This window comes from Hemicordylus capensis, chromosome 1 (genome assembly GCF_027244095.1).
Source record: "Hemicordylus capensis ecotype Gifberg chromosome 1, rHemCap1.1.pri, whole genome shotgun sequence".
Classification (NCBI taxonomy): domain Eukaryota; kingdom Metazoa; phylum Chordata; class Lepidosauria; order Squamata; family Cordylidae; genus Hemicordylus; species Hemicordylus capensis.
Window position 1 is genome coordinate 204,171,302 of NC_069657.1, and position 19,065 is coordinate 204,190,366.

General features: G+C 42.0%; 2 protein-coding genes across 16 annotated transcripts in view; one reads left to right on the top strand and one right to left on the bottom strand.

Annotated features, from left to right (window-relative positions):
- The window catches only part of ITGA4 (integrin subunit alpha 4), an 80,112-nt gene extending 67,185 nt beyond the window's left edge, over nt 1-12,927 (top strand). For both annotated transcript variants that reach the window (XM_053286201.1, XM_053286202.1), the window contains exons 25-28: nt 1,152-1,271; nt 1,602-1,700; nt 7,579-7,698; nt 10,814-12,927. In XM_053286201.1, coding sequence (XP_053142176.1) covers nt 1,152-1,271; nt 1,602-1,700; nt 7,579-7,698; nt 10,814-10,918 — 444 coding nt within the window. In that variant the 3' untranslated portion in view covers nt 10,919-12,927. The remainder of the gene's footprint in view (nt 1-1,151; nt 1,272-1,601; nt 1,701-7,578; nt 7,699-10,813) is intronic.
- Nucleotides 12,928-16,822: 3,895 nt separating this feature from the next.
- Nucleotides 16,823-19,065, bottom strand: part of CERKL (ceramide kinase like) — a 78,155-nt gene continuing 75,912 nt past the window's right edge. For 12 of the 14 annotated variants that reach the window (XM_053284848.1, XM_053284835.1, XM_053284842.1 and 9 more), the window contains one exon: nt 16,823-17,623. In XM_053284848.1, coding sequence (XP_053140823.1) covers nt 17,542-17,623 — 82 coding nt within the window. In that variant the 3' untranslated portion in view covers nt 16,823-17,541. Of the gene's footprint in view, nt 17,624-17,760; nt 18,405-19,065 lie in introns of those variants that run through there. The other 2 variants (XM_053284836.1, XM_053284837.1) reach the window with 2 other exon arrangements.

Here is a 19,065-nt window from a genome sequence, read left to right on the forward strand (position 1 = left end):
TAAGCATACATAGTGTTAAATTTGATATTGCAAATTTAAGCTGTTTCAGACTAGCTGAGATGTTCGCACATACAATACATCTTTGGCATGATTTTCAAATAAACCTGTAATAGTGATGACCTGGTGCAACATTTTCTGATCTCTTATCTGTGCCTTGGGGAGTGGATCATGGGCTCATGCATGCACTCCCTGCTTTTCCTCATCTTCTAAGCATGAATCAGCTTTCTCTTTTTTGAAGCTAATCATGATGCGGTATTGTATGTGCATCAATGTTAATGCCAACCATGGTTAGCTGTAAGTAGGGTTTTTAAACTGGCTTCTAAAACTGGTTGCAAGCCTTGGTTTGAAACTTAGCCCGGTTAGTAGGAGCATCAGAGCAAACATAACTTGCCACCATGGTTGGTTAGGTCGGGGAAGAGAAATCTACATGGCCAAAGGAGGGAGTATATCAGGCTCCCATTCTCCAAATCATGGGTAAGAAATTGACAACATATCTGCATCAGACCTTTATCACAGGTTTATCGGAACTTCTAAATCTGTGGGGTGATCCAGAATCTGGATTCAGCTGTGAATTAACAGGGTTTATGTGACTACCAATCATACTTTGTTCCCCATGTGTAAAATAATGGTAATTGTTCTCATAGAACCCTTGGGAAGATCAATGAGTTAGGTATATATAAAACAGAAATGTTAATACTATGCATAGTTGTATACAAGCAGGCAGTTATATTAATGCAAACTAGGTTCACAGGATCATTAGTGCTGAGATATTTCAAGCAGTAAACAAAAGAATGGTCAGGTGTGGGTACAGATACTATTTTGTAATATCTGAGAATATGTTAAGCAAATGTGTATGTTTGCTTAAAGTGTGTGTATTAGTGCTGCCTTGCACTGATGGAATGCAGTAATGCAATTGTATCAGTTACCTAGCATATTGCCAGCCTTTTATATACTAGTTGCTGTACTAAAAATGCAACTACATCATAAATTGTCTTTGATTTAAAGTCTGACCTCAAAGATCTCATGTGATTATTCATGGAAAACTGATAAGCCATGCAAGTGGCCAGTAAAAATAAGTTGGCTGTTTTAAAACGGCATTTGAATGGAAATGTATAGCTCTGCATGGTGTATATTTGCTCTTTTTTCTGAAGTACTGTATGAAAGATGACCCATCATGTTTCCGAATACTCTGCAATTTTGGAGACATAGGAAGTGGAAAAGAAGCAACTGTTCAGATTTATCTGGAAGCAACTCCTGCACTGTTGAACACAGTAAGTAATATTTTACTATTTGAATAGTCATGTTGAGGTTGTGAATGTGTGCACTCAAGAGTCAGAAATGCAGCTTATAAACACATAACTTTAAATGTGCAGTAAGTCCCATTGATTTCAAAGGCACAGATTTAAGTGCACGCTTAACTCTTCACACTGAAATCAATGGGACCTAAAAATGCTTAATACTGATTGGGTCGTGCCCAAAGTGAGGTTCCTGACGCTCAGGTACATGCATTTCTAACTCCAATTTGTCCTCCATAATCTCTTTTGTTTGATCCCTTATGCACCATTTTATTTTTTTTAAGTGTAAATATCTTTTTAAAACAGAATGACGCTTCATCAGTTATCTTTGAAGTTAGAGGGAAGGTTTCTGCAGACAAAAATCCAAAAGTCATTGAAGTACATGAGGATAAGCAAACTGTAAATGTAAGTATGGTTCAACTATTATGGGGGCAGATTTGGGAGTGCTGCCTCCCTGTGATTGGAAGGGATGGTTATAAATCAGGTAGCTTTTCTCAGAGCAGCAACACATGTGAAAGAGGTCAAATCATAATATAGTTTATTGAAAAGCCCAAAAGGAAAGGAGAACATGCAGGGTTTTCCTACGTGCTCTTGACACGCAATGTTGGAAACATGTGTAGGATATAAACTTTATGACAAATATACTCATAATCTAATAGGCTGTCTATCTGTCTGTCTGTCTATCTGTCTGTCTATCTATCTATATATATACACACACAGACTGACCATGAACTCTGAGGTCACCTCAGTATGGTGTAATGCAAGTCTAAGCTCCCTGATGTAATTTTGGTGAAGTGGATTCTTTGATGGGAACTTAGAATGCAAGGGAGGAACCAAGCAGGGTTTGGAGTAGGGATGTGCCTGGAACCAGCGCCTGCCAGTCCGAAGGCAGGGGGTGGATAACTTTAAGGGCAGAGGAGGGTGCTCTAACACCCACCCACCCCCGCGTGTTTCCCTCGCTGGTGCTGTGTATTCAAACGGTCCGGCAGGGCAGCAGCGTATGTGTACTGGTGTGCGCTTGCACACCGGGAACCTCCGGTCATTTCTGGTCCAAAGAAGCAATGGGGCAGCAGGGAGGTATGCTGCTGCCTTGCCAGACCATTTGAATACACAGCGCTGGCGAGGGAAATGTGGTTGGAGGGGTAAGAGCAACCTCCCCGCCCTGAAAAGTTATCCAACCACCCCCTTCGAACCGGCTCAAATGCCGGTCCACGGAACTGGTTTGGCGCTCCTAGAATGGATCACCAAACGGTTCCGTGCACATCCCTAGTTTGGAGTTCAAGAGACCCAAAGAGGTTTGGATACTTGAGCTTCACAAGCCCAGAGACAACTGCACTATGGGAAAGCCATGAAGTAGCCATTCTAGGTGGGGTTATATAAACTGATCATGGCGGTAGACTCTAGGATTGAGGCAATGTGGGGTTCACTATAGCCAAAGGTGATATCAGAGAGGCAGGTTTGGGCAGTTAAGCTGAAGCACTTCAACCTCCTAAGTCCAACCCAGGCCTCCTCTGCCTGGGGTAAACTCTCTCATGAGAGGGTGGTCCATTGGGGAAGCTGATGTGGTGATGTTTTCAGCTTCTCCTTTCTCCTGTCGTTCAGACTTCTCGTGAACTTGTTAAAACCCCTTCTAAAACCAGGGACTCTGGTGGTTGGGTTCCCTACTCAACTCTTTTTAAAAGACAGAGTTCACCTCTAGTCTCCCCCGATCTCCCAACCTCTTGGGACTTCAAGGGGTCTGAGTGGATCTCCGTACCCGAGCGGCTTTGGGCTGGGATTTCAGGAAAGTCCAGGAATTAATCCCACATTCTTAGTTTGCCTAGGCCTGGTTGGGCCTTGCACTGCGACATATGCCAATTAATGAGCCTGGGGAACTCTGGGAAATGATCCCAAGACTCTTGCCAGGCCTGGGTGAGCCAAGGCCTGTCTAGAGTCTCCGGATCATTTCCCAGAGTTCCCCAGAAGAGTGCTGCCAGTGGAATGGAGGATTGAAACCTAATTGGAAAAAGTAAGCTTTTGGCAAAGTGGAATCTGCCGTGGTTGCCAGGATTTAGAGTGATATTGATTGGGGGCCCTTGGCTGAAGACCCTGCAGGGAAAATGCAATGGGGATGTGCAGTAAAAGCCCAATAACCCACATGTTTTCTGTTGTAGACTGTACTCTCATGAGAGAGTGGTCCAAAGGAGAAAAGGAGCCACAAATGCACACAGGAGAGCTTTGAAGTAGTTACTGTACCTTTCTCTTTTTGGATCACTCTAATCATGATCTAGGGTCAAGGACTGTTCAATGCTTTACGGAGGTGCTGGTCACCTCCCCACCTGGGGAAGGGGCCTCCCCCACCACTTCCCCAACCATACTGGTAAAAGGCAGATCAAAAAGTGGGGAACCTGGGGCTAAATTCTAGTTCTTTCCTAATAATCTGAACCTATACATCCAAGCATATACACAGTCACTCATACCCCAGGATGGGAAGGAGGTCTTGGAGAAGAAAAGTAGAAAACTCCCAGAAACATGGGAAGGACAGGGAGGTGGGTCTTCTAATGTACTTGGCCAGGTGAATGGGGTGGTGTAGAATCATGAACCCAAAAAACAGTTCCAAAAGGCGAGAGAGTGAGGAGCAAGCCCCCTCTTATGGGGGAAAAATCATGAGGCTGAAAAACAAGATTTCTGCCCACCTGATAGCAGGACAAAAGGGCAGTGAGATGGCAAAAAGTCAAGAAAAGGCTAATCCAGGAGCCAGGCAGGAGTATGGCTATCTTGATGGGGAAATCATCACAAGGTGCTTGTGAGCAGTATGGTACATTGTTGACTGTTGGAATTGAGCAATCCCAGGGGATATGGCTTGATGGCTTTAAGCCAAACATCAAAAAAGAATCTAGATGTGATAGATGGATATTTTAAGATAGTAATAATAAAACTGTATGGTTTGAAAAACTATCCAAATATGCAGAATATAATAAATCTGAATCAATAAAAATGTACCCATATGTCTCAATAAAACTAAGACAAAAAGATCATTGAGATACTCTGTGTCCAGCTGGCAAGTCCAATAGTTCATTTCAAAATCATTGATGAAATAGGAGAAGTATGGATGAATGTTCCCAGTATCATGTGTTAATTAGAAGATGAAATATCATGTCCTGATTTTGCCAGCGTCTGATCCCTCTTGTGTTGTTGCCAGACACGTTTCGTTTATATCAAGTCTTCTGAATAATATGTATCAAATTGTAATATGACCATAGATATATAAGTGTAATGTGTAACGAAATACCACTATAAGATGAGACAAAATATACTGGATGGATAAAATATAATGAAATCTGGTAACACAGATATAGTATTAATATACATTTTCATATGAATACCCAAAGTAGGCTGAAGTGCAATAACTAGATTAACTATGTATCAACACAAAACACACCAAATTATAAACCTTAACGAAGGCTGAAGGGAGAAGCCAACAGCAGTTCAATCCTAATGTTGGGTGGCGACTAATAGTAGACCGTAAGTACTCGAGATGGTCTCCAGGAGAATGTACCGTAATTGGTAGAAATGCTGCAGTGGGTATGTTTTTAAAAGTTGTTTATTGCCCTGTATTATGCACAAATTTGGGGGTAAGCTGGAAAAGAGCTTCTGTTGTTGTGTTGTTAACATGAGATTTCCAGGCAGGATTTCTGGCACTAATTTCGTGGGGGAAATGGTGCCCAAATGGCATAAGAGCTACACTGCCGGTCTGATGAATTTTATTTAAATTATCTTTTAATTAATGAGGACACTGATATTATTTCTGTTATGGCCAAGTTTTGTTATATTATTTGTAAAATACGTACTGCTTTATTGTAAATGTTTGCTGGTCAATGACCGAATAAACTTATAACTTATAACTAACTGCTAGTTTCAATCTGAGAGGTAAGAGCAGAACAGATCGGAAATAGAGCTGCAGCCCTTGAATTTGAAGTGGATGAGCTTCATAGATAGAAATCAGGGGGAAAGATGGCCTGGCAAGTATGCCAAAATCAAAATGTGCAAGGAGAAGTGGTGTTGCATTCTGGCCTGATTTAGAGAATAACCTCGAGGAGTGGGTTTAAAGAGCAGAGAGAAAAAGGACTGACAGTCTCTACTGTGAAAATCCACCTACAAGCAAAATGAATGGCAGAACGAATAGGAATAACTGACTTTAAATGTAGCCCGTGTTGGTACTATAGATTTATGAGGCAGGAGAATTTATCTGTGCACACTAAAACAACAATGGGACAGCGACTGCTGAAGGACTGGCAGGGGGGAAGGGTAATTGTTTTTAAAGTTTGTTGCAAACACTATTCAGCGGGGGAAATTTGTGCAATCTCAAATAATAAATATTCCACTGGCCCTTGACTATCCCCCAAAATAGACTGTGAATGAAAAAGGAGAAAAAACAGTTTCCGTAGTGACAACGGAAATGAGAAGACATCTTTTATGTGCATATTAGCCTGCGCTGCAAATGGCAACAAACTAAAACCAATGCTAATTTTTAAACAAAAATTAATGTAATGTAATTTAATTTAAATAGAAAACCAAAAGGCAATTTTCCTTCAGATGTTATTCATGCTAATGAGAAATGTTAGGTGTGCAAGCACATAATATCTGAATGGCTTAATGAAATTTGGTGGAAAAGAAAAGGAGCTTTTTCCAACCACAAGGCATTTTAATAATGGACTCGATGCATGCACATTTATTGGATTCAGTTAAAAATGAATGCAAAAAGGTATCAGCTATGCTAGCTGTGGTTCCTGGTGGTTTGACCAAAATCTTGCAGCCCATAGTCTTATCCATGAACAAGGTATTTTCATGTGAAATGCAAAAGTGTTGGGAAAACTGGATGAGGAAAGGCCTGCATACATTCACAAAGGGTGAGAAAATGCGCAAAGCAGCCTATGGCAAGGTCACAAAATGAGTTTCAGAAGCATGGAAAGCTGTTTAAACTTTTTCAGTGATTTCTGGTTTCACAGAAGCTGGAATTATGCAATCTGAAAATGTTGAAAGCATGCAACTAACATTTCACAAGAGTACAAAATGACGAGGATGCAGCTTATCCTGAAAAATTAGATGAGATCTAGTTAAACCTTTTTACTTTGGATTGTGATAATTCAGACTTCAAAGGTTTCCTTTGAAGTGCAATTTAAAGTGTATAATTTTTGGAATGTGATGTGCAAAAAAAAGCAACCATGGTTTCCTTTGAAATGCAATTTGAAATTTATAATGGGATGTGCTTAAAAATAAATAAAAGAAAGTTTCCTATGCAGTGTAATGGGAAATTACTTCTGCAATGTTACGTTTTAAATTTTTTTAAAAAATATGTTTAGCATTTATGTCTTAATTTCCATTCATTGCGTTAAGGCTGATGAGGCTATGGGTTACCAGTAATTTACATTACAGTGCTTAGCTGTAGTAAAATTTTATTAAGCTTAGCTGTAGTAAAATTTTAAGCATTCAACACAGCCGAAAAAATAATGCATGATGTCCCCTTCCAACTGCAGCATTTCTGCATTTCTGCCAAAAAAATTATGGTACATTTTGAGACTACTATGTTGGCACTATGGTAGACATCAATCTTGATTAAGGTTTATAATTTTATGTGTTGTGTTTTGGATATATAGTTAATCTAGTTATTGCAATCCAGCCTACTTTTTGTATTCATATGGAAATTTATATTAATACTATATCTGTGTTACCAGTCTTCATTATATTTCATCCAGTATATTTTGTCTCATCTTATATAGTGAGACCAACATTTTTTGATGTTCAGATATATTGGTGAATCCAAACAGGGGTTTGAGGTGGGTTTTTTTTTTAATGGCTTTAATGCCTTTGGGAGGGATGCAAGGAGGAATGCAATAAAACATGTTACACATAAACAAGTCATGGGGATACTGATTTATTGGTCTCAGAAGGAGATCTGGTGTTAGGGTAGTCTTTCATGACCTCCAGAAGGTGAAAGGTCCATGGCAGGGTTCCTTGCACACGCGTCTTCTCCATCCCCTTTCTGGCCAGCATATACACACATCTCTTCCTGGCTTCTAATAGAGGTCTTCCATGCCTAGCATGAAGGGATGCAGGGAGGGGTGTCCAAGGAGTGGTGTTCAGTCAAATTCGTCTCCAAATAAGGCCTTTAAATATCTGTTGTGGCATGGTTACCTTCAAAGGCAAGAGTAATATTTGTGCTTGTATGGAAAATGTGGCAGAAGCTTTGTAAAGAATGTTTTGAATTCATGTCTATTTATGTTCATACTTTTACTCTATACAGATCATTCTAGAAGGACTGCATAACCAAAAGACAAAACCTACTGTTACAATGCTATTTATTGGACTAGGTTCAGCACTTGGATTATTTTTGCTTTTGATTCTTTCATGTTGTTTATGGCAGGTATGTACTTCAGTTTTAATTCACACTCTTATGTGATTTGCCCTTGCTTTCTATTTAACTTTTTCAAAGGCAAACAAAATACTATGAATTGATTCTGAAACACAGTGTTAAATCTGTTAGCATGATCAGTATTTTTGCAGTGTGTGCAGGGGCAGCAAACGTTGATTGGTTAGTCCTTATGGGATCTGGGGCCATGAAAAAGGATTACCCCATCCCCCGGCAGCAACATATAAGTTAGATGTGCATTTTCCTCAAAACACATCAGCCAGCTTATTTGGTCTCCATCATCCTGAATGCATACTAAAAGCCTCATTTTGTTTTAGCACACTGTTTTGGAAAGAGCAACTTTTTAATGCAATATTTTGAAATGTTCATGAGTAACATAAGACCTTCAGCTGACATTAGGTTATTAAGGGTTTTCCTTCCTGGAAACAGTTCTGGTTTCACTTTCAGAATTGCCATTCTGTTGGCGGGCGATATGGCAGCAGTGTCAGGTTTTTCAGAATGTTCTCATTTTTTCATTATATTGCATTGTTATAGTGCCCCATCAGTCAGCTCTTGGCAGTTCACAGTAGACATACTCAGTTAAAACCAACAAAACAATCAAAAACTAAATCAGTTTAAAATGATTAATAACAATTAAAAATTGTTATCTTCGCCTCTAGTTTGTCCGCCGCTGCTTTCTCCCCACACTCCCACCACTGCTTTTTTGCCCACCCGCTGTCCATCGTTCCCCCTGCCCCCACTGCCTTCCCCTACCTGTGCTGCTGTCGCCTTCCCTCCCACCTGCCACCATTGTTGTTTTCTTTGGCCAGCCACCCACCACCATTTGCCGCCATTTTCTTTGCCTGCCAGCCAACTGGCTGCCACCTCCATTTTTACCCCCGTCTCCGTCGCTATCTGGGCAGCTGCTCGGGAACTCTCACGAGAGCTGCCACACATGAGATTAGTGACAGGTATGCTTTAGAGAAATATATATAAAGAGTCTTAATGAATGAATGAATGAATGAATGAAAAAGTTCTTGCTTTCCCCTCCCCAAGCCCAGCTGCTGGCTTTTTGAAGTGAGTTCTGGATCAGGGCCTAAACCTTTTGCTCTTTGTATCATATTTAGTTGACCTTTAAAAATTATTGCTTGAGGAACAGAGAACAACTTAGATAACATCCTACATCTGAAAAACATCCTAAATAGATAAGCATTTTCAGGCAAAAAAGGTTACAAGTATGGGGGTCCCCATTTTCTAGGCCAGAGCTGAATCAAATGACTAAAGGGGAAAGGGATGATTTTATTCTTCATATCGAGGACAAGGATCCCTATCCTGTCTTGGGCACCTAACCTAAGGAGCACACACTCCTACTTTATGCCTTCTGGACCTCAATAGGGAAATAGACTCAGAGTGGATAATCAGAAGTCCACCTCCCTGTTTCTGTAACCAGAGCTGCTGTAGTATCCCAAAACCTAAAGCTGGGAAAGAACAATCCCTCCAACCAGCTCAGCTTGTCATCTAGGATGCAATCCTGAATAGTTACATATTATTGATCGGTCCAGCATGCAATAGCAACACCTTCCCATTACAGAGATTACCATATAGTTAATGGTGATTTACCTGGCTGGAAAGAGAGCTGGACAAAGAGATTGGCCTAATATGAAAGTCCTATGTCCCCTGTAACAGCCTGCCCAGATTCTACTGGCATATCTCCTCTTAAGAACCTAGTTACTGTGGCCCCAGCACCCCACTCCCACACTGCTGAGCAACAATTCACTAGGGGTGTGCATGGAACCGCCAAACTGCAGTCTGGCACTGGGGTGGGGGGTGGCTTTAAGAGCAGGGGGAGGGTTTACTTACCCTCCCGCCACTTTCCCGCTCTGGCGCCGTAATTTCAGTATTTCACAATGTGCGCGCGCTTCACGTCTCTGTGACATGCATGCGCACAAAGGACTCCTGGGAGTTTTTCATAGTGACAGCAGGGAAGGGGCGGCAGGGAGGTATCCTGCCACCCCAATTACTACTGAAATTACGGCACCAGAGTGGGAAAGCGGCGGGAGGGGTAAGTAAACCCTCCCCCCACTCTTAAAGGCACCCCCCCCAAACCGGACCGCCCAGGTCCGGACCGGTCCAGAGGCCTTTACAATGGCCTCCGGACCGGTCCAGGCCCATCCCTACAATTCACCAGCTACCCCGTGCAGCAGTTATCGGTAAAATAATGTTAAAAAGCAAGTGGAGACCAACAAAAATTAAAGGGGACCAAATTGAAAAGCATGGGCAACCTCAGAATAAAAAATGCAGTTACCACCCCACCCACAAGGTTTGGGGTAAAGGTACAGGCTGTGTCCGCAAAACATGCCTCCAGCAGCATTCTCACCATGGCTGATCAACCAGCTTCCAGTGCCTCAACCGCACACACCTCCTCCCAGGACTATGGTATACTCTGACTGAGGCAAGTGGGGGCAATCGCCCCAAGCCCCACACTTCCCCAAGCCCCGTGCTTTTCCCCTTCGCCACACAGTTCCTCCTGCGCTGCCTCCCATGAGTCACCATGTCTAGTCTGTAGGCCTCTGCCTCCTTTTTGCAGTTAACATTGGTTGAAATCCTTTTTTTTTTTTTTTTGCATCTCACACTCTTGCTGTCAGATGATCAATGACACAAACAAATTGTGCACAAGTGGACACACATGAGAGAGAAAGCAGATGGAGGACCCATCACCCATTAATTCCCCTGCAAATTCTGCATGCTTGGGGGGGGGCACTTTTACCAATCTGAACTCCAATCTAGGCCCGCCCCTCACACAAAAAAAGAGATCACAGTATAAAATAATTGAAGGGGTAAGGTACTGAAGATGAGAGTGTTTGTGTCCCTGTGTGTGAAGTGAGCCTCCTCACATACTTTGATTTGCCCTGAGCCCCCATCACCCCTCTCGGTACAACCCTGCCTCCTCCTCAGTTTAAGGCTGACAGCTGCCCCTCTCACAGACTGTTACCTATGTCCAGAGAAAAGAAAAGGAGTGCCGTTATCTCAGTCAAACAAATGGAACTTAAATTGCTCATGAGGTTTCTCTTTTAAAATGTAACCATTTTATCTTACATGTTTGCCAACATTTTTAATTGGTATATTTCAGATTGGTTTCTTTAAAAGAAAACATAAACATGTCCTTGAAGAACAGAATGGAAGAGAAAATGTGGGCCTTATAAGCGGTGACCAAAAAGACACCAGTGACAATTAGTTTATCTTCCTGACAATGCAAGAATTTCTTTTATCAAAGCACTGATTGCAAGAAAGAACAAATTGTATGTCCTTTTAATGGATATCTGAGTGGGAGCAAGATTACTACTTAATCTGTACCCTGCAACAGAAACTGTGGAATCTCTGAAGAAAAACTGCAACATTGATCAAGACCACCTGTCTCTGGCTTCAAAGGCAAAAAAAGAAAGGAAAGGAAAGCAGCAAAGCAGTACCAGAATATCAACAAAGCAAACACTAGGGAAGAACTACTACTTGCTAAACATATTTTTGACAATCAGTATAGTATTGATCCTACTTGAATTCAAGTGCATAATCTTGTGTCAGGAATTCCGTTCTCCTTATTCCCATTCTGCATAGCCTCACTGCCCAGAGAATCAGCTAATCAAATTATACATATAAAAAGTAGAATCATGAGTAGATTTGAGACACAGCACCCCCAGTTTTTGTTTTAAAAAACAAATACAGTACCTTATTTTAAGATATTTGCTTCTTACGTAGGATAGATGACATACCCATATTTGAAATGTTTACCTCTAAACCACACAAACATTTAACCAATAGACAGCCTTCTCCTCACCTTCCAATTCCCTGGATTGGGGCCTGTAGTTAAAACTGTGGAGTATGTGCATGTAGGAGCTGCAAACAAATTGGTTTCTTTCCAAAGCTGCCTTGAACCCAACATAGACGCACATTGCATACGTATAATTTTAACCCATCTATCCCAACATTATAAATATATCACTCCTATGTGAAATACCCATTTATGCCAAGTCTTTGGATGGAAGCGAACAGCCATGACCTGGATGCTGTAATTGGATGTGGGGGAGTATTTCTTATGCAGGTACTCCCTATCAATGTTTGTGACAGCAGTCAAAACCTTTTGGACAGATGTTCTATTTTTTTGGACCATATTAACAGCAAACATATATGGAGAACACATGAACATTTTAGAAAACATTTTGTTTTGCATAAAATAACTTTATTTTAATGTAAATATCTTTACACATCTTTTAAGAGTAGGATTCAAGGAGAAGATGAAATATTGCACTTTAATGCCTAACCATATTTGAGCAGAAGCCTGTGTTGTTACAAATAATACCTCAAAGTTCAAGACAGCATTAAAGACTTTGAAATGTGGTGCAAAGTGATCTGGAACTATTTTTATCAAATACATCAGTGCATGGAGGTATACCTGGAAACTGCTACTTCTACTGCTAATTTGTAAATAAAGACCAGCTCTTCAGTAAGGAGCACAACGAATGTTGAGTGTACACACAATTTGACAGGACGTCCAGGTTTGCGGGGGCCCTCGGCACATTATCCTTAGAATGCCTGTCCATAGTTCTTGATGGGTCATATCTTGGTGGATGGGAAGGGGAAAATGGAGGTAATGGCAACACAATTCTCTTGGTTGAGAATCATCCCATTGCTACTACTTCCAGGTGCACCCTGCCCTCTCCATCTGCAGATGGGTGCTTGTCCCCTAAGGCTTCTGCATCTTCATGGGGGATTCTGGGGGAATGCTCCCATTGGCACGTGGTATGCAAGATATAAGATAACGGAGTGACACACTCAACTGGTAGAGTCCTGCTGACACCACCACACAAAGGTGATGTATACAGTCGCAGTCTCGGGGATTGGTAGTGGGCCCTTAGTTGCTTTCCAGCTCTGAGCATGTCAGTTAAATGCACTGAGTTCTACTTTTAGAAGTTTCCACATAATGTCAAAGGAAGCTGTTCAGGGACCAATTCAGTAAAACAAAGATTCTGAATCTGAAATGCTGTCAAAGTACTATATTACCAATGACAATTACATTAAAGATATGAATGCATCTTTGAAAAAACTAATTTTGTCAAGTCTATTTTTCTCTCAAGAGTTAAGTTTTCATAACTAACTGGAGTTAATCTGCATTGTTAAGTCATTCTAAATTTAAATGAAGAGATTGAAGTATGTTCTTAAATATCTAAATAAATGCATCTTTTGAGGTTTTATTGGTAATGCCAATTCATTTCTACTCATGAGGCAGGTCCTCGGTCAACAAAACATTGGTTGACAGCCCTAGTTGCACCTTATCCCACATCTCTTAGATTAATTAATCTCGTTATTTGAGAACTTTAGAAGCCACTATGAAAGTATTGTTAAATCAGAAGTTCAATCACCTTACAAAAGGATGACAAAATTATTATGAGCATTGTACTGCCCCACTGCATATAATTCCAGGTGTTGAACAGCTTTGCCTTAAGACCAGTTCACAAATTTATGTTCAACACACGTCTAATATGTATACAGTATACACACATGCAGTTAACTAGCATACTGGCTGACATTCAGAGCAAGGAAGCATCAGTGCAGTGCGACAGCAGCATAGCAGCACTTCCAAACTAACTCTACCAGGGAAGCAGCAATTTTTGACACCCTCTCCTTCCTCTGGAAACCCTCTGTGCCACCTAAAAATATGGCCCCAAGGGCTGTGCGGCTACAGAGACATCTTTTCAGGTGGCACAGAGTGATTCCTTGTGAAGGAAGGAGTTCCAAAGATTGCCCTTTCACCAGTGCCCCAGTATGGCTAGTTTGGAAATGCTGTTTATTATTCATTTGTTTGTTGAATTTATATACTGACTAGTATCAAAATCTCATGTTAGGCTGCTCTCTTGCTGTACCAGTGCTTCCTTGTTCTGAATGTCAGACGCTAATTTCAGCATGCATTCAGTAATATGCTTCCTATCTGTAACCCATAATTGAGGGTCCCTGAATACAGGTTCTTCTTAAAATGAATGCATGTACAGTCATTTACACAAAAACATGCACATGTGTTTAGACAGTTGTATGCAGTTCAGCAGTGTTGGAATAGGGCCTTCCCTGGTTGCTGCAGAAGGCTGTATACCCACTGCTTCATTCACAAAGCCTAACGCAATGAGTACTTGAATTGAGTGGGATTTTAGGAAGTCATGTCCCATTGTTCCTCTTCTAATGTCAGTGAGGGATTAATGCCTCAATGCACATTTTCTTGTATGTAATACCATAGGTTCAGAACAGGAATGTGCAGAAAGCCAAGTACAAAAAGGTTTGTAATTTATTCAATTAAGTGGCCCTAGTTTCCTCCAACTATGCACTCAGAACAGGCTATTTCTAGTGTTCTGAGTTCAGAACACAACACCCTTCAAATGAAGGGCCTATTCCAAGCTTGGAAAGGCCTGTTTCCAGAAGGAACTTCTTGAGTGCCATTTTGGATTCCAAAATTTATTTATTTATTCATTTCACTTGTATGCCGCCCCAACTCGTGTCTCTGGGTGGTTCACAATGATAAAACAGTTTAAAACACATATACCAGAAGCACACTCTTCTGGCCTCTGTGCATGCACAACAGCCATTTGCATGGTCAGAAGAGCACCAGAAGAAATGGCCAGAGTGCTTGGACTGGCCAAAATGGTGCTTGGAACATTCTGAGTCAGAATGGGGTTGTTCCATCGGAACCGGCTCATTCTGGAGATTTAGCGTTCCGAGCTCAGAATAGAATGCTAAATCCATTTTGTGCAAATTCCTAGTTCAGAAGGGTACCTCGGTTTCTCAAGTTTAAGAAGCAATGGCTTCCATACTGCTCAAGGAAATGTGAGTAGCTGGTGCACCACCTGTGCCCTTGCATCTGTGTGCTGCATACACTGCTGATACTGTTGCACTAAAGTTCTGCAAACTTTATTATTTCCAATGGTTGTGTCACACAATTACATTTGCACAACTTTGAAAGAGGGGAACTGTCTTATTATGCCAGTTGTGTCACCTGTATCTACACAGACACAGGAGTACAGGTGGTACTCAAACTGCCTGCAGTTGCTTGCACTATCTTAGATTGTGTGAGTAGGGCTAAGGATCATGACTCATGTAATCCTGGGTTCTGAAGGAAGTTTGGGCAGAGAGATGGAATGAACACATACACACCACTAGATAAAGGACCACCATTTTACTAACTTGTTAAAGGATCTGCATAATGCATATGGGAACTCCTTAAACTACCAGTACCCATTATGGTCAAGTTAGTTCATTACTGAACCATAGGTGGAGGTATGCCATCCTGCCTCAATCCCTTCTCTGGGCAACTCTATGCTTCACCCTGGCTCTAAGCCCCTGAGCTCTAGGGATGTGCAAACCAGTTCGGGGATTTGTGGTTTTGGTTTTGGAGGTTCGATGGTTCGGGGTCGAACCGAAACCACGCCCCCGGTTCCGTCCAGACTGGAGCCAAACCCCCGGTGTGTTTATGAATTAAATTTTTTACATTAAAAAAAAAACCCTTTTAGCCCCTTTGGGGGGCTTCGTCTAAGCCGCAGGGGAGTCAGTGAAGGTTCCCCCTTCCCCCATCAGCCTTCCTCATCGCTGTTGCAGCCCATTTGGCCACTATATTAGACACATTTGAGCATCTGTAGACTTGCGCAGCGGCCATTTTATCCACCACCGTGCATTTGCAAATGGCCTCTGCGAGGCCTAGGTGCTTGGAACGTTCTGAGTCAGAATGGGGTTGTTCCATCGGAACCGGCTCATTCTGGAGATTTAGCGTTCCGAGCTCAGAATAGAATGCTAAATCCATTTTGGGCAAATTCCTAGTTCAGAAGGGTACCTAGGTTTCTCAAGTTTAAGAAGCAATGGCTTCCATACTGCTCAAGGAAATGTGAGTAGCTAGTGCACCACCTGTGCCTAGGGCCTTGCAGAGGCCATTTGTGCACGTGTGGCAGTCATTTTTGTTAAAAGCCCTAAAAATGGCTACCAAAACAAAAATGGCCACCGCAAATGGCCTCTGCAAGGCCCTAGGCCATGCTGTGCATTTGCATATGCACAGTGGTGGACAAAATGGCTGCACGAGTCTATGGCGGCCCGAATGGACCTAATAAGGTGGCCCAATGGGCCGCGGTGGTGATGAGGGAGGCTGGCGGGGGAGAGGAAACCTTTGCAGACCCCCCCAGACTAGATGAAGCCCACCCGAAGGGGCTAAGAGGTTTAAAAAAAATAATTTAAAAAATAAAACAGACTCGAACTGAACCAGCCCGTTCCATGCACACTCCTACTGAGCTCCAATCAAGCTACTCATGGCTCCTTCCAACGAACATCTTGTCAATGGCCGCATAACTAAGTAACTCCCCTTGCCAAGCCTATAACTCTTGAATAGGTGGGGCAGTCCTTCCCCCTACCAGGCTCGGACTGGCCCACAGAGCAATAGGGCATATTCCCAGTGTGCCCCACCCACAGGGTGCCCTGCCGCACTCCGCAGCAATGAATACTCCCACCTTTAAGTATCCATTCTGCTCAAAAGCTGGTGCCCTCCCCACATACATTCCACCACCCTCGCAGGGCCCCCCGTCTGGCCCTACCTCTATTTTCCCACAATCCCTTGTCCCTCTGGGTCCTACAAAGACTTTAAAGGGAAATACAGGTATCACCTTTGAAACCAGAAGCTGTGACTGGCTCCAGTGCTCTTAGGTTAGTGAAGAGGACATCGTACTGCTGCTTTCTTCAGTACTGGAGCCAACCAGGTCTCAGTTAGGGGAGGGAGATGAGGAAGGGGATGCAGGAGAATGGTGGGGGTGTCCGACAGTGCCAGAAAATTATTGGATTTCCAACATGATCTGACCTGACAGTTTTGGGGGATCACTTGAGTCCCTCTGACAATTTCCCTACCATTTTAAAACATGCACAGACCTAATACGTTAATTATAGTTCCAGAATGTAAGAACATTAAAGTCCCTAATGAAGTATGGTATGGTACCTTAGGACTAAATTACATTTGTCAAGCAAAATAAAACTTTTTCACAAAATAGAATGTAAATTTACCTTTGCAACTGTGCGAAATACTATATTGAAATATTTTCTATTTGAAAAATCATGACGCCACACACAATCATCTCAGATATATTTATTTGAAATGTACAGCAACTAGGTTATAAGAAGAGTCTTGATTAGCATTTTAATTTGATGGCACTCTCTAAAGCCAGTTCTGAAAATGTCTGAATTTGGGCTTGTTTTCATTATACGAGACATCTTTTCAAGCACCTGAAGTTGATGTGAACTCAAATGTTCCTTCACGTCTTTCATACCTTTGGAATGCTGCTTGATTGACTTAACCATTAGTGCACATTGGGTTGTATCCAAAATGCTCCTAGTGCAAGTGGTAGGTGGAGGGATGATCTCCCGCATTTTGCTCTTCCGCTCTTCCTGCTACAGCCCTCTATGCCACATGCCATCCTGCTGCACAGGGCCCACAATGCTTGAGAGCAGATTTTGAGGGGACATGAGGCTGCCAAAGAAAGGGGAGACTGTTGAAAATTGCCCTTTGCTCTTGTGTGAGTGGAACATCTTCTCTCACTACAAGCACTTGGGATACAAGCCAATGCATTCCTATTTTTTAAAGTGTAAAACATCCAGCATTGAAATTTGTCTATCAAGAGGAATGGGCTCCAAAATAGAATTGTGAAACTTCCCTGCACAAATATTTGTCGGTGACTGGTCTCATCCAGCCTTGGCTTTCAGTCTGCACACAGTTTTCTCTATATACAACTTATATTAACATACAGACATGATTTAGCTGCAAAAGGGGGGAATTCTTGTCACAGATGGCTTCTAAAGACAACTGCATGATTCTTTTGGATTATCCACTGTATCAACACTCCCTCCATAGAGACTGATTAATTGGGGATGTACCCTGAAAATGAAGGAAAGGAGGGAAATCCATTAGCTTTGTAGTAATACTGTGACATTTCTCTGAGCACAGAAATACAAAACAGGTCAATTACATAGAAGAAAAGTTGAAGAAAATTCACAATTTATCTAGTTTCTTGTAAGCCCCCCCCCCCCCCAATGTATACCTTATTCCTTGGGGTAGAGGAGTGTGAAACAATGTAATATGGATGGGTAATTCATGCAACAAGGAAGCTGAATCAAATGGAATTGACTATGAGCTATAACATGGATACTAAATACTGCACAAATGAAATTGCAATTGCTGAGATTTCAGGACTATGTTATCCACAAGAAATAAATATGGATCAACGATATAGCTTCACATAAATTTATCGACAATTTAGATAGATAGATAGATAGATAGATAGATAGATAGATAGATCATTATTGTCATTGTCCTGTGCAGAACAACGAGATTGAAAAGAATCTACAACCACTACTACAGGACCTAACAAGAATAATCTAAACATATACCCATACGCCCCCCTCCCATCAACCCACTAAAAACCCACTAAAAAACTCTAAAAACTAAATACAAAAAACCCCTCAGAAGCTGTGTTTTGTTGCGTTCAAAGCTGAGACCGCTTTTGGGTAGAAGCTACTTCTCAAGCGGCTGGTCCTGATCTTTATGACCCTATACCTCCTTCTCGAAGGCAGAAGCTGAAAGAGATCGTTTCCAGGGTGCGTGGGATCCTGCGCTATCTCCACAGCTTTATTATAACATCTAGTGGCATAGATTTGATCTAAGGTAGGAAGAGTACATCCAATTATTTTCTCCGCAGTCTTAACAACCTTGGACAGCAGTGTTCTTTCTCTGGCTGTACAACTCCCAAACCACACACAGATCCCATAAGTCAACACACTCTCTATAGCACAGCGATAAAACACCAACAATAGATTACTTGAGAGATTAGTCCTCCGGAGAACTCTCAAGAAGTATAATCTCTGCTGTGCTCTCTTCACCAGATCTTTGGTGTTTGCTCCCCATGTCAGGTCATCTCTCAGCTCCATTCCCAGAAATCTAAACACCGAAACCCGTTCCACACAAATCCCTTCAATAATGAGTGGCTGGAAATCCAATTTGCATTTCCTGAAATCCACAATGATCTCCTTTGTTTTCTTGAAATTGAGGAATAAGTTATTCTCCCTACACCACTCTGTCAGCCTCTCCACCTCATTCCTATAGGCCAACTCCCCTTCTCCAGCAGTAATCAGACCAACCACAGTTGTGTCGTCTGCAAACTTAATAATCCTATTGCTGAGGTAATTGGGAACACAATCATATGTGTAAAGCGTGTACAAAAGTGGACTCAACACGCACCCCTGCGGCGTCCCTGTATTTATACTGAGATCCGTCGAGACATGAGAGCCCAATGGGTTTGCAAAGTCAAGACATGAGAGCCC